The sequence below is a fragment of the Mesoplodon densirostris genome, chromosome 18 (assembly GCF_025265405.1).
Source record: "Mesoplodon densirostris isolate mMesDen1 chromosome 18, mMesDen1 primary haplotype, whole genome shotgun sequence".
NCBI classification, from domain to species: Eukaryota; Metazoa; Chordata; class Mammalia; order Artiodactyla; family Ziphiidae; genus Mesoplodon; species Mesoplodon densirostris.
The window spans coordinates 6,745,780-6,759,079 of NC_082678.1; the positions used below are offsets into that span (position 1 = coordinate 6,745,780).

General features: G+C 55.7%; 1 protein-coding gene across 1 annotated transcript; it reads right to left on the minus strand.

The window, feature by feature from the left end:
- Window positions 1-380: 380 nt before the first annotated feature.
- Window positions 381-13,300, minus strand: CAVIN1 (caveolae associated protein 1). The gene is made up of 2 exons (XM_060080674.1): window positions 12,658-13,300; window positions 381-2,828 (listed from the first exon to the last, which is right to left on the minus strand). The coding sequence occupies exons 1-2, from the start codon at window positions 13,126-13,128 to the stop codon at window positions 2,127-2,129; spliced, it is 1,173 nt and encodes a 390-aa protein (XP_059936657.1). The 5' UTR covers window positions 13,129-13,300; the 3' UTR covers window positions 381-2,126.

The following is a 13,300-nucleotide window of genomic DNA, read 5'->3' on the forward strand; positions in this document are numbered from 1 at the left end:
CAGCGTGAATCTGGGGGAAGCTCAGGCTGAGTTAACTGGGTGGGTCTGGAGGACTAAAGCTCTGACAGCAGAGAAGCGGATCTAGACAGTACAAGATTACAGACACAGTTAAAGAGACTGGAGCCAGGCTGCCTGACTTAGAATCCCAGCTGCACAACTTACCAGCTACATGACCTTAGACCAGTCACTGTGTGTGTGTGTCTTTTTCCATTTCTAAACGGGGATGATAACAATACCCCACCCCCACTCCCCACCCAGGCAAGTGAGGCCCGTTTAAACCCAAGGTCCTCTCTCTCTCTCTTTCCCTCCCTGGTTCCCTCCTGTTTTCTGGAACTCATCCTATGTAACTGCCTTCGGAGAATACAATCCAACACAGATCCTTTTAGAAAAGCAGGTTTATTGGTCGGGCTGCTCACCAGGACACAGCAACACGAGAGGCTCCCCAGAGCCCACAGAAAACTGTATCTGCCCACAACTCAGGCCCCTTCAGCCCATCAGCACCAAGGGACCTCGTCCCACAATCCCCATCCTCCCTCAGCCAATGTGTCTCCAACCATCCAGAAGAAAGAAGGGACCAACAAGAAAAAAAAAAAAAGCAAAGCTTTGTATTGTAAAAAAGATGTGTCCCCAGGCTCCCTCCCTCCACCCCTTAAAAACAATTAGCTGCAATTCTATAATGCAGAGCAGAGAAGATAAAGCACAGGAGGTAGGGGGCTAACGAGGGAGCTTTCAGCCCTCCTCTTCCGGCTGTGACTTGGGGGTGAGGGGATCTGTCCTTGCTTCTGACAAGCCACCGTTACTGGGGAGGAACAGGGGAACTAAAGTGTCCTGAGGAGAACCTGATCAGAAATCAGGCTTTTGGACTGGAAGCAGCATCCCTCTCATCCCAAAGAGTCAGGAGAGGAACCCACAAGGCCAAGGAAGTCTTGGCAAGTTCTGCAGCTTTATTATAACTAGTTCTAGGGAAGGATCTTGAGAAGACACTGCCAGGAGTGAGCCAAGTCTGGGCTGCTCTACACACAGGAATTCTATCTCTCCTCCCCTCCCCTCCAGCTCTCAGCTTGGTGGCCTGGCCTTTAGCACCTAGTTCTTTTCCCAGTCCGTCTCCCCCCTAACTACCAGCTCTCCGCAGCCTGGTGCTGCCCTCTTCTGGGACCCTACTTTTCTGGGCTTTGAGAAATGGGCTGCCCCTGGAGCACCATGCCCAGTGGAGGCATGGCGTGAGGCTTACCTCTCCTTTGGATCTCGGATTTCTCACATTGCCCTCCCTTCTTATCCTGAAAATGGTCCTGCTGTCCTCGGAGAACCCCAGTAAGATGGGATTCTTGTGCTGTGTTTCTCACGCTGCTAATGGACATTCTCTTTTCACCCATTTCCACCTTCTACTATTTCCTGCTCTCTTTCAAAGCCATAGCCATGTGCTCCTGGGTGCAGACGCATAAACAGTAAGTGACCCCCGCCCCCGCTCCTCAAGGGCTCTGCCTGGCTCCAGCCTTCCTTATTGGGACCTTTTGCAGATACAGCCTGTGCTAGACCCTCATCTAGGGTCACGGCTCACTCTGCCCTCTCTCCCCCGACACTGCCCCAGATGCTCCCCAAAGCTGCTTTCACATCCTTCCAGTCTGGGGTCTCCCATGTGAGCAAGGGGCCTCTTCAAGATTCACTCTTCCCTTTCACGGTAATTTTGGCTTTGAAGCCGCCAGGGATCTGGATGAGAAAGAAGAGCTCAGTGAGCAGGAATGACAGCAGCTGGGTGTGAGTGTTACGGAGAAGTGCGGGGAAGGCAGCTTGCCCAAGGGGGGCCCAATCATGGAAACGACAGCAAGTTCCTCTAAGATCCCCGACTTGGATCCCCAGGACGTGCATCACCGCCCTCTGCATTTCCACCCAGCATATGCCTAAACTGGGGCTGTCCATGGGGCAGGCTGCCTCCCCCTCCCGTCTTAACAGCCGTAAGACTCGGAGGGGTGCTACTTGAGGGGAGGTGTTCTCAATTTAGAAATATCCCAGCCCGTATGGGGCCGAGAGAGAATGCGAAAGAGAAAGTTCGGAGAGAGAAAGGAATCGGGGCGGGGGCGGGGAGAGGAGGGGCGGCGCGGCCTCCCGGGCACAGCCCCGCGCCCCGCTCAGTCGCTGTCGCTCTTGTCCACCAGCACGGCGTCCGACTCCTCGGTGATCTCCAGCAGCGTGTGCACGTCGGGGCTGCTCCCGCGCAGCAGGTCGGCCGCCTCGCCGCGCTCCGCGCCGCCCTCCTCTTCGTCGGCGCCTACCTCCACCATCTCGGTGGCCTTCAGCACCTCTACCTCGCCCTCGCGGATCTTCTTGACGTGGAAGGTAAACGGCGGCACCCTGTAGACCGCCGTCTTGGAGCGCGCGTAGACCACGTGATCGGGCGTGAAGGACTTCCGCAGCTTGTCTCGCGAGGTCTTAAGCTTCTCCCGCCGTTCGGCGGGGACGAGGCGCGTGCCCAGCTTGTTCATGCGCTTCTCCAGAGTGTGCCGCGTCTTCTCCAGGTTCTCCTTGGTCTTGAGGCGGGTCCTCTCCAGGTTCTCGCGGGTGCGCACCTTGGTCTTCTCCATCTTCTCCTTGGAGAAGGCCTTCTTGAAGTCGTCCACGCGCCGCAGGCCGCTGCGCTTGATGCGCTCGGCGCGCGACTCCTCGATGACCTCCTCCACCTCCACCGCCTCGTCCGACGACAGCTCGAGCACCGCCGCGTCCTCCTCGGGCCGCTCGCCCTCAGCCAGCTCGTCGCCTTCCTTCTCGGGCAGCGCCTCCGACTCTTTCAGCGACTTGCCGATGCTCACTTTGGCCGGCAGTTTCACTTCATCCTAAAGGGAGATCAGAGCGAACAGATGAGGGGGCAGAGCCGGAGAACTGGGCGGGGACTTGGGGGGACGCTGGGCGAACCCGGGGCTGGGCGGTGGCACCCGTGATCCTGCGGAGTGCGTGGTACCCGTGAAATCGGCCTGGATTTGCTCGCCGTTGTATCCCCAGCGCCTGGCACAGAGCTGGACACCTTGTGGGCGCTCAAGAAATATGTATTGAATGAATAGTAACTATACAGACAGGGCGAGGAGGGAACCGAGCTTCGGATCGGAGTCTGGCCTATGTTTTCGCACTTCAGTTAAGTATCTCTGCGGCCCTCCAACCGTCTCCTTGAGCCCTGCGACCACCCATTTTAAACCAGTCCTTATTACCCTTTGCGTCCCAGGGACCACAACTTAACTTTGGAAATGGGCAGAGCGCCCTCTGGTGCACTGAGCCCCACACTGCCCAAGCCAAGCCAAAAACCAAAGGGCAGAGTCTGTTTAGGTCGAGGGGTGCGGGTAGGGGGATGAGCTCACAGCCAATCTCAGGCGGCCCCCAAGTAGGGTAACTTGAAGGCAAGTTTACCATAAAGGGAGTCCGCTTCCCAGACTTCGTATCATTTCAGAAGAACCAGTATCAGGGAAGCAGAGCTGTGGCCCTATCTCCCTCCCCCGCCTCATACTGTTTGGCTCCACCAGTGGACATTCTCCACCCTCATGTAGAAATTGAGGAAAGAGGAGGAAGCTGGCTGGGAGCCAAGGACATGTTTTCTTCCCAACCTGGACGTTTTTTCTGGTTCTGACGTCCCTGCCTTGGAATGGAAGGGAGAAATCGCTTTTCCATTCTTGCTCTTTTCCCCCCAAACAGGAGCTCAAGGGACCAGGAGTAGGAAGGCAAGAGATCCTGGAGCTCAGAGCCAGTTCTTCCCTCTTCCCCTGGGAACACCTAGCACCAGCCCCGTTTTCCATTCCGGGAAGATTTTCCAAGATCCTGACTCTGGACCAACATTTCAGAATCTCAGGACCACCTCTCACCAGAAGGTAGGGGAGACTGAGCACAGACAGGAAAAGGGGACATAACCCAGAATGTAAACAGGCTCTCCTCTTTGGCCCAGACTCTCTTTAGGGACTTCCTGCAAAGGCATGATAGGCAGTAGTTTTTCTAAAGGGTTTTCTGAAGATTGTTTCGCAGAATTGTAAGAAAACCCCATCTGAAAACAATGAGGCAACACGAGCTGACCCGTCCCACGAACACACACACACGCGCACACATGTATACGTTGACTCCTTGGTATCTCTGTACCACCTGCTACAGAAATTCCTTCCCCAGCCCCCAACCTCTTTCCTCTTCCCTCCCATCCACATCCCCACAGAGTTTCCTGGTTTACATTGAAAACTAGGAACACCTCCTCCCAACTTCCTTCCCTCCCTGTCAATATTATTAGCAAGGACAAAGAGGGAATGCTGGCTCCACCTCTTCTCCCAAACTGGGCACCGGCTCTGCTGGGCACCAAGCCACCTCAAGCTCTCGTTCCTCAACTACATCTCCCAGCAGGCAAGGTGACCAGGGCTCAGGGCATGCTGGGACTTGTAGTCTCCACCTGCCACAGCTGGCTGGGTACTATCACGGGCGTCCTGCGGCAGTCCGTCCATCCTCTGCTTCTTATCACTCATGGAGGCATTGGAGGGGTGTTTTCCTTGCCCTGAGTGTAGGAGGGTCCCAATCTCTCTTAGCAGTCCCTCTGATTCCCAGTTGTACCCTTTGGGTCTCCCTTTTGCAATCACTTCTCCCTGCCTGCTACCCGAGCGCTCTCTCTTACACACCATTTTAGGACTATCATCTAAACTCCCGGCTACTTCTTCAGCCATCTCCACCCAGAATTTACCGGCAGCCCTAGTATCAAAAAATGTCAGCTCTGATCTCTCCTTCATAGCCTCCTAGTCTAAAAACCCACCCACGCTCCCCGACGTTTGAAGGAGAATGCCTTCTTTCACTAAGCTCAGACTCTGTGGATGAATTAAGGGAAGGATTAAGCGTGATGGGTGGGAAATCGTCAGGAAACAGTCCCTGCTGCTGGAAAACAGATCCGCGTTGTCTCCCGGCCCCACCCCAGCACCCGTGATTCTCCCCTCTCCTCCACTCCAGCCCTAAAGGCTGAGCTGGCTGGTTTTCCTGGCCTCTGGCTTCCTAGATAAAGGTCTTTGCCAGCTGAGTTTGAACGTGAACAAGGCTGGGGAGAGAGTTCCAGACTTCTTGTAGCCAATCGTGTCTTCCTGGTGCCTGATGAAAGGTCTCAAATACAACATCAGGGAGCAGTCCCAGTGAGGGGAGGTTTATTCCTGGATCTGGGGTTGTCTCCCCCCAGTCCAGAAAGGCACTTGGACGCCATTCATTGTAGGCTTCCTCCAGAGTGATGGCTTATACCAGAGGAGCTGCCTTCTTGGTGGAAGGTCCGGGGATGGGGGAAGAAACTGTTTTGACCTACGTCCCGGATAATATCCAGTGGATTGGCGCTGGAGAGGGTATACCACCATGACTTTAGCTTTTTGCCTCCATTAATGGATTTTGTCTTTTCTCCCCGTTTCCAAGCCAGGTTTTCCCTATGACTCACAGCTTTGGAGTGCTGTCTTGGGCCCACCCAGTTGGCCTGTTGCTACAACAACCAGCAACACAATTCCAAAGCACCTCCCCCAACCCTGGGCACAGAGGCTGGGCACCCCTGTGCCACCCCTACTTCCCTGGTAGAGCTCCTAAGCTAAAGGAGGGGCCTCAGGGTGGCAAGGAGAGAGAGCTCTGTTTGTTCTGTTTCTACATTTTTATTAAACAAAACCACCAGTCCCAACAGGCTTGGTTTCCAGAGTTACCTTTAATGACCAGGTCTGAACAAAAGCATGCACAGCTTCCCCTGTCCCCCACCAAGCACACACAGCTCCCCAACCCAGGAAAGCGCCAGTCCAGGATGAATTTTAGAGGAGCCCCAGGATGGCTCCCAGCCCCTTCCTCTCCACTCCCCAACTCTGCTATATAAACTTAAGATCCTCTGGCTTAGGAAGATTTTTATATTATTATAATTTAATTGAGCACCTACTATTTGCCTGGTCCTTGGCCAGGCACTTCACATTTGTCAGGGAGAAGGGACAGGTGTCATATGGCTCTGGGTAGAGCCTCTCTTGACTTAGTTCTGTCCCCAACCACTGCCTGCGAATGGCCAGAGAAGACATTGCAGAGGTCATTCAGAGACCCAGGATCTGGATCTGCTCAGAGACCATGTTAGAGGAGGGTGCACACGGGGAGACGTGAAAGAGAGGGCAGTCTTAAAAACTCAGGACCTACACTTCAGGTTGCCAGGACAAGGGGGTGAAAGACACTAAAGGTAGAAGGGTCCTCCTTTTCTGCTATAGCATGATTCTCAACAGGGGGCATGTTGCCCCCAAGTGGGTGGAAATTGGTTCTTGCAGGGGAGGGCACAAATCTTAGATATTGCAATAGTTGGTGGGGCTCCAAAGAGTCCTGATATATAGTATATCTGTAGTGTTAAAATTTCATGGGAAATAGATAAGTAATAAGAACCTGTTGTATAAAATAAATAAAATAAAATAAAATTCAAATAAAAAAAATTTCATGGGGGAGAGGACAATCAGGGGAAAAAAATGTCTAAAAGGACTCCTTAGGAGAATGATATTAAACAAACATAAAAAAGGTTGAGAAACACTGTGCCATAGGGAGGCCAGAGCCAATGAAAATGTACCCCATTCTGGCCTCTCTGAGTTGGCAGCTTTTGGGTGCCCCACCCAAGGCAGGATCTGGCAAACATAAGGGATCTCTTTGCAAAACATTTTCTAAAAACAACTGGAAAAAAATAAGTGTCAGTGTTTTCCCGAACTGTAGAGAGGGGGTGGAGAGGGCACAGAACAGACCCCAGGCCTGGGCTTCATGAGGGCCCTCTCCAAAGAGGCTTTGAGCCAAACTGGTCTGTCCCTGAGGACGAGGCAGAGGGGGAGGGGAGGGGGAATCAGAAGTGTGGGCGGTTGCAGGCTATCTCATGCAGGCAGCAGTGGGTGCAGCTTAGGTGTGGCGTCTGGAGCATCTACTGTTAAGACAGAAACCAAGACGTAGGGGATGGCCCTTCCCATCACCTCCCACCCCATCGCCTGAACTCCCCATAATGAGAGAGTGTTTTCACAATACCCATCACCCAGTCACAAGGGGCAGTGGCTTGGAAGAGACCAGCCACCCCGGACTGGCCACTGCTAAGCAGTGAGCTGGTGGTGGACCGGGTGCGTGACACCCCATGCCCACAGCCCCATGTGACCCAGGAGATCCTAAGTACTCCCACCGGCTGTTGGCTCCTCTGGGGTGGGCAGAGGCCCAGGCTCTGGGTAATAGGGCAGGGTCCTAGGTGTCTGGTCAAAGGGTGGGAGCTCAGGCACTGTCTCAGGCTTCAGGTCAAAAGGCTCAGTCTCAGGCAGAAGGTCAAAAGGCACGATCTTGGATGTGGCCAGGTCTGAGGGTACCTTCAGCTTCTTCTTGGGCTAAGATGAGGAAAAGGGGTTTAAGTGGGGCTTGGGGTGGGTGTGGACGGAGTTGGGAGGAGGAAGCCTTGGTTGGCATGCAGAGTTGGGGCTGGTGAGTAGAGGGGAGGGGAGCACACAAGGATTAGGATGGAAAGACCACAGTTTAAATGCTTCAACAAGAGGGCCCCAGGGCCGCAAGGGGAGGGACAAACGCAGGCCCATGAATTAATAACCACAATTTAATCAGAACCACCTCCCTGCCTCCCTCTAGAGACTTCCCCAGTCCCATCCTTGGCCTCCTACCTTCTACCCCGACCCTGCTCTGGTCGTGGGATGATGCTGTTGGAGGTTGCAGTGATGGGGGAAAGAAGCTGCTGGGGGCGGGGAAGGAGTTTTCTAAGAGGCCACTTGTTAGACTCCAACTGGGGAGTCTCCAAGGAGTAAAAGAGAAGGCAAACAACTTCACTGTCTTGAGTCAGATGCTGCTGACCCCAGTTATTCCCCAGGGCAGGGTGGGCACGGGTGCCGCCCCGGATAAGGAGAGGGAGAGGCATGGAAGAGGGACATCCTGGCTATTTCCCTTTGGCCTCATCCCCACCTCCTGCCTCCCTTGCCACCCATCCCCCCACCCACTTATAGGCCATCAGACACCCAGATGCACAGAGAAATCAGGATCAAAGACAAATCTATTGATATTTTTGGGAATTCCCTGGCCATCCAGTACTTAGGGCTCTGCACTTCCATTGCAGGGGGCATGGGTTCGATCCCTGGTTGGGGAATTAAGGTCCTGCATGCTGCGCGGTACGGCCAAAAAAGCCCCCCAAAACCAAGCTCTTTTTACAACCAGTGGGCCTATGTCCTGAGGCACCCAGCAGTGGCTCCCAACTCTCCCTCCTGAGTGGCTCAGCTGCCACTCTTGCTTTGGACAATCAGGAGACGTCAGGGGAGAGGGATATTTAGGGGCACTCCCAGACTCCAGCGACAGCAGTGTTGAGTAAGGCGTGCAGCCACGAATACCCAAAGCAGCAGGTGCCCACCTTCCCTGTAGGGTACAGGGAGAAGGGGTGAGTGGCAGGGAGGCTGAGGAGAAAGGAGCCAATGTGGTCCTCTCTTAGCCAGGGGACACCCCTGCTGGCCAGGGAGCTCCACCCCTTATACCCTGCACCCCTCTCCTCCACTGCCATCGGTGACCACACATCGCCTCTGCTTCAGCACTGCGAGGCTGAGCAGCTAATGGCCACCAGCCTTAGCCACTCAGCTAACACTGTGCGCGCGCGCGCGCGCACACACACACACACACACACACACACGCAGCAGCCCCAGTGCCAGGGCTGTGCAACTATCTCCCTCAGAGGATGAAGGAGCCAGAACTAGCTTAGGGCTAGCCTCCTCCCTGATTTCTTCTGCACAGCCCGGGAACAGAAGGGGGAGGCCGGGAGCAGAAAGTGTAGCAGAAGAAGGGGTACACCTGGGCTCTTGCCCCAGCTTTGACCCCCAGTCACTTGAATGACAGTAGGCAAGTGACTTCCCCTCTCTGGGCCTCAGCTTCCTCCACTACAAAATAAAAGAGCTGAAGTTGATTATCTCCAAGGCATCTTCCAGCTCAAAAAGTCTACAGTGACTGAATGATGAAATATTCACAATAGTATGGTTCAAAATAATAGAACAAACCACCACTCATCTCTGCAGTTGGTTGCCTAGCAACAATATTCCCTTTCCCTATCGGTTGCCCACTCTGTGCCATCTCCTCCCTTTTTGATTTTGACCTTTACAATAGTCAGACTTTATTTGCTTTAAAAAAAAATCAGAGGGAAGAATATGATTTCCTTTGGTCTTAGGAATATGTCTAAGAATATGCTCCCATGCTCCCTGCTTTGGATCCAGTGACCAGGAAAAACAACCCAAAGCTAGCTCTTTGGAGGAAGGGTATGGTAAACACTCTCTCCACTAGGCCACCGGGGTAGGGGGTGAGAGGGACCAGAGCCCCAGGTTGGGAAGAATTTTGGACAAAAGTGTGGGGTTCTTCTGGAACCAGATAGCCCTGATTTGCTTTGAGTCCAGGAAGGAGCTATAGGTTGGGTTAGGATTTGAGGAAGAGAAGCCAGCAGGCCCTCATTCCAGTCCTGGTATCCTCCCCTTTAATGCCCATGAGCCACCCAAGCCCTTAAATGCTTCCTGGTCCTGTCCTCAAGCACTTGGAGCAGGTCTGATGGGTCCATGGGTAGGACCCACGCCTCATCAAAACTACTTCGGAAAATGTTTAGCCTCCCTTTCTGGATTCTAGAAGAACTCTAACAATATCCAAATTAGTCGTCGTCTGGGAGAATTGGCTCCTTAATGAGCACAGCTCCTCCTATTGCACGGTGCCCACAGCCGGCCTGATCTTCCCAGCAGTTCTCAGTCCACTACCCCTAGCTACTAGTAGAATTCCCTTCTCTCGTTCACTAGCTGTTGCCTAATGAGGTGTCGCCTGACAGGATGGGATGCCAACTGCTAGTTTTCGTTTGGGAGACAGGAAGGGAAATGCCAAAGAAGGACAGTACTGACTCAGAAGTGGGTTCAAGGTGAGGGCGCTGATAACCTGTGATGGCAAGGGCTGGATTTCGTGTGTGTATGTGTGTGTGCGTGTGTGCGTGTGTCTGTGTGTCTGTGTAGGGAGGTGTCATGCAAATATAACCCGTGAAATCATTATGTCTAGCAGTTCCCTGAATCTGGGTGGGGTCACACAAGGGATTCCCTCCTTTATCCCCCAGGAAGAAGGTGTGGGAGGCCAGATGGCTGTGATCCACACAGCTGAGGCCTTCCCACCCTTTCATGCTCCCTCCACCTCACCCCCCCTTGCCACATCACCGCCTCCCACATCTGCAGTGGGGAATGCCGTACCACCTCCCCTGCTCCCACACTGGAAAACTCACATCATCCCAGGAGGCCTTTTTCCAGATCTCTCTGCCTGGCCACCCAAACATCCTACCCCCTCAGCCTGAGTTTATCGTAAATGTTGCTGCCCCCAATCTTCCCTATTAGGTCTGCCAAGGCCCAGAGCTATTTTTACCTCATTCTCTTCCCAGGCCTGCAGATCTCAGGGAGGAGCAGCCTCCAACTTCCTCCAGCAGCTGAGTACGCCACCCCCTCGCCCCCACCTGGAACATCTGCTCTGCAACTCAGGGAAGATTCCCTGTTGCTGGAATCTTTTCCTTACCTCTGAGCTCCTCTGTGGGTTGGGACCACTTTAGGTATTAGTTATTTCTCCTGTGGTTTGGGGGCTCAGGGTCCCCAGCTTGAGCCATTCCTTCTCCCTCAACTCTCTGTCCCCCACTGGCCTTGATGCAGTCAAAGCCAACCTGTGATTAGACACCCTCCCCACGGCAGATACACAATATACAGACACACAATCTGTGCCAACTGCCGAGGGGCAGTAACAGAGACACGCCACTGGCCTCTGCACAGAAGTCTCTCTCCATACCTGTCCTCTCAGAATCTCCATCTTTGACCTAAGGAGGTTTACCTCCAGGCTGAGAATTTTCCCAGGTTCTGCGGTCTGGGACATTTCAAGTGAGAAGGGTCACCCATCCAAGCCCTACATGGCTCCTTTCTACCACACCAGGCTCTGGAGAAAAGACAGAGCTGGCTTGCTGCCCCACACCCCTGCCCTGTTCTCCTTGCTTTGATGTACCCCAGCACTAGGCAGTTCTCTTTAAAAGTCACACCACACACACACACACACACACACACACACACACACACACACACACACACACACACACACACACACACACACACACACACACACACACACACAATCCTACTTCCTCGGAGCAGTTAAATTAAGTTGAAACAATTCTGGGCAAATATTTTCTATCAGGTAGTGCTATGTGGGGGAAGCAAACTGCTTAAAGGCCAAGTACCTCTCAGGAGGAGTCCCTGGGCGCTGGCGGGTTGGGGCAGCGCCAGGTCAGCCTCTGTCCCACCACCACCTCCTCAGATAAGTGTCGGCTCAGTATGTCTGCTGCCCCCAAACTTGTCCCAGTCTGCATGTCTCTTAGCTCCACCACACTGACCAAGCCAAGGACCTCACCACATCCCTGATGGTCTCTCAGAACCCAGCATACCGGGGCCTCTGAGCAGTCAGTGAAACCACAGCTTCCTGACAGAAGTCCTCTCCCTGGGGGGATGTGGGAAATCTGGCCTTTTCTTTTCTTTCCATTCCCTTCGGTAGGGGCAGGAAGGGGAAGAGGGGACCTAGCCTAACGCTTCCACCCCCACGATCTCACCTCCTTGGGTGGGAACATCAACCAGGCCCGCGGGAAGCAGAGAGGAGGCAAGGCTGGGCACATTCCCACGCCATCAAAGGTCACGGAGCGCTCGGCTCAGACCCACCCCTAATGGGATTGGAGAGGAGCAGCAATGCTGAGATTCCCAGGTTTACGTGGGGTTAGGATACACAAACTCCATTTTCATCCAGGCGGGAGGAGTGGGGAGAGGTGCAAAGGAAGCAACAAGCTGTCTGGGCGGAGCCTGGGGCGCGCCAGCCTCCCGCCGCCTGTCCTCCAGCTCCTCGGCCGCCCCCGCAGACATGCGGGGTGACTCACCGCGCCCAGATCGCGGGGCCCCGGGTGTGGGGGGCTGGCCCTCCCCTCCACCAGACCCTCTAGCACTCCTCAGGCCGCGGGCCACCCTCCCGCCGGCTGCTTCCAACAGACTGAGGGTACAGGCACGCCGCGCGCGGGCTAGGGTGTCCACAAGGGCCGAAAGTGCCGCGAGGCGGGAGCAGATCGCAGCGAGGGGGTGGCGTGGGCGGCCTAGGCTGATGCGGGGTCCGCGGGGGCGTGCTGGCAGTCGCGTCCCTCGCCTGGCGCAGCCCCCGCGGTGCGTGCCTGAGCCCTGAATCACCCGCTATATCGGGCGGGCAGCGCCGGAGGCCCCAAACACGGGCCGCGCCGCCAGTGTCCGCTTACAGCGGGCCCCAACGGCCGCCAGGCACCGCAGCTCTCCCCAAAACTTCCTCCAAGTAGGAAGACTTTTGACAGAGCCATGTCGGGAGCGATCTGCGAGGGGCAGTGTCCCCGAGTCCAGCCCCCTAACTCGGTTCCGCTACGCGTTTGACACCAGAGGGAGGGGCTGGGTGAGGGAGCGCAGGATGCAGAGCGCGCCCCTCTGTGCGCTCCAGGAGCCCGCCGCCCACCCCACTCCACCCTAGGAACGCTCGTTGGAAGGAGGGCGGGTCGCCCGAGCCGGGCCAGGCTGGCGGGAGAGCCGCGCCTCGGGTAGGTCCCCCCACCCCAAGCCCCGGGCGGGGGACGGCGGGCTTCTGGGCGCGGTCCGCCCGCCAGCTCACCTGGTAGATCATGACTTTAAAGTTGCGGCGCCGCAGCAGCTCGGCCTCGTTGACCTCCAGCTTCTTGATCTGGCCGGCCTGGCGTTCCAGGCTGCCGCGCACGGTCTTCACGTTGACGCTGACCTTGCGCACCTTCTCTAGCAACTTGCTCACGGTGTTGCTGGTGGTGGCGTGTGCCTTGCCCAGCTTGCTCAGCTCCCCCTGTATGCTCTGCACGGCGCCCTCCATCTCCGCCTGCCGCTCCTCCAGCTGGGCTTGGGTCAGCTGGATCTGGTCGACGGCGCCAATGATTTTGTCCAGAAGGCTCAGTACCATCACGCCGTTCACCTGGTCCGATTTGATCAGCTCCTCAGAGCCGGCCCCCGACGGCTCCTCCGCTGCCGGAGCCCCCATGGTGGAGGACCCCTGGTCCCCGGCGTCGGGGTACCCGGGAAGCGGCTGCTCGATGATGTGGAGCTGGGTGTCCTCCATGGCTGCCCGGAGCCGTGCGGGGCCGGCCGGGTGGAGCTGGAGCTGAAGCGGGAGACCCGGAGAAGAGGAAGAGCGGGAGGGGGCAGAGCGAGAGAGAGCGGATAGCGGAGGAAATTCGAGCCGCGTCCGTGCGCACCGGGATGGCGGCCAGAACTGTGGGGCGGGGGATCGG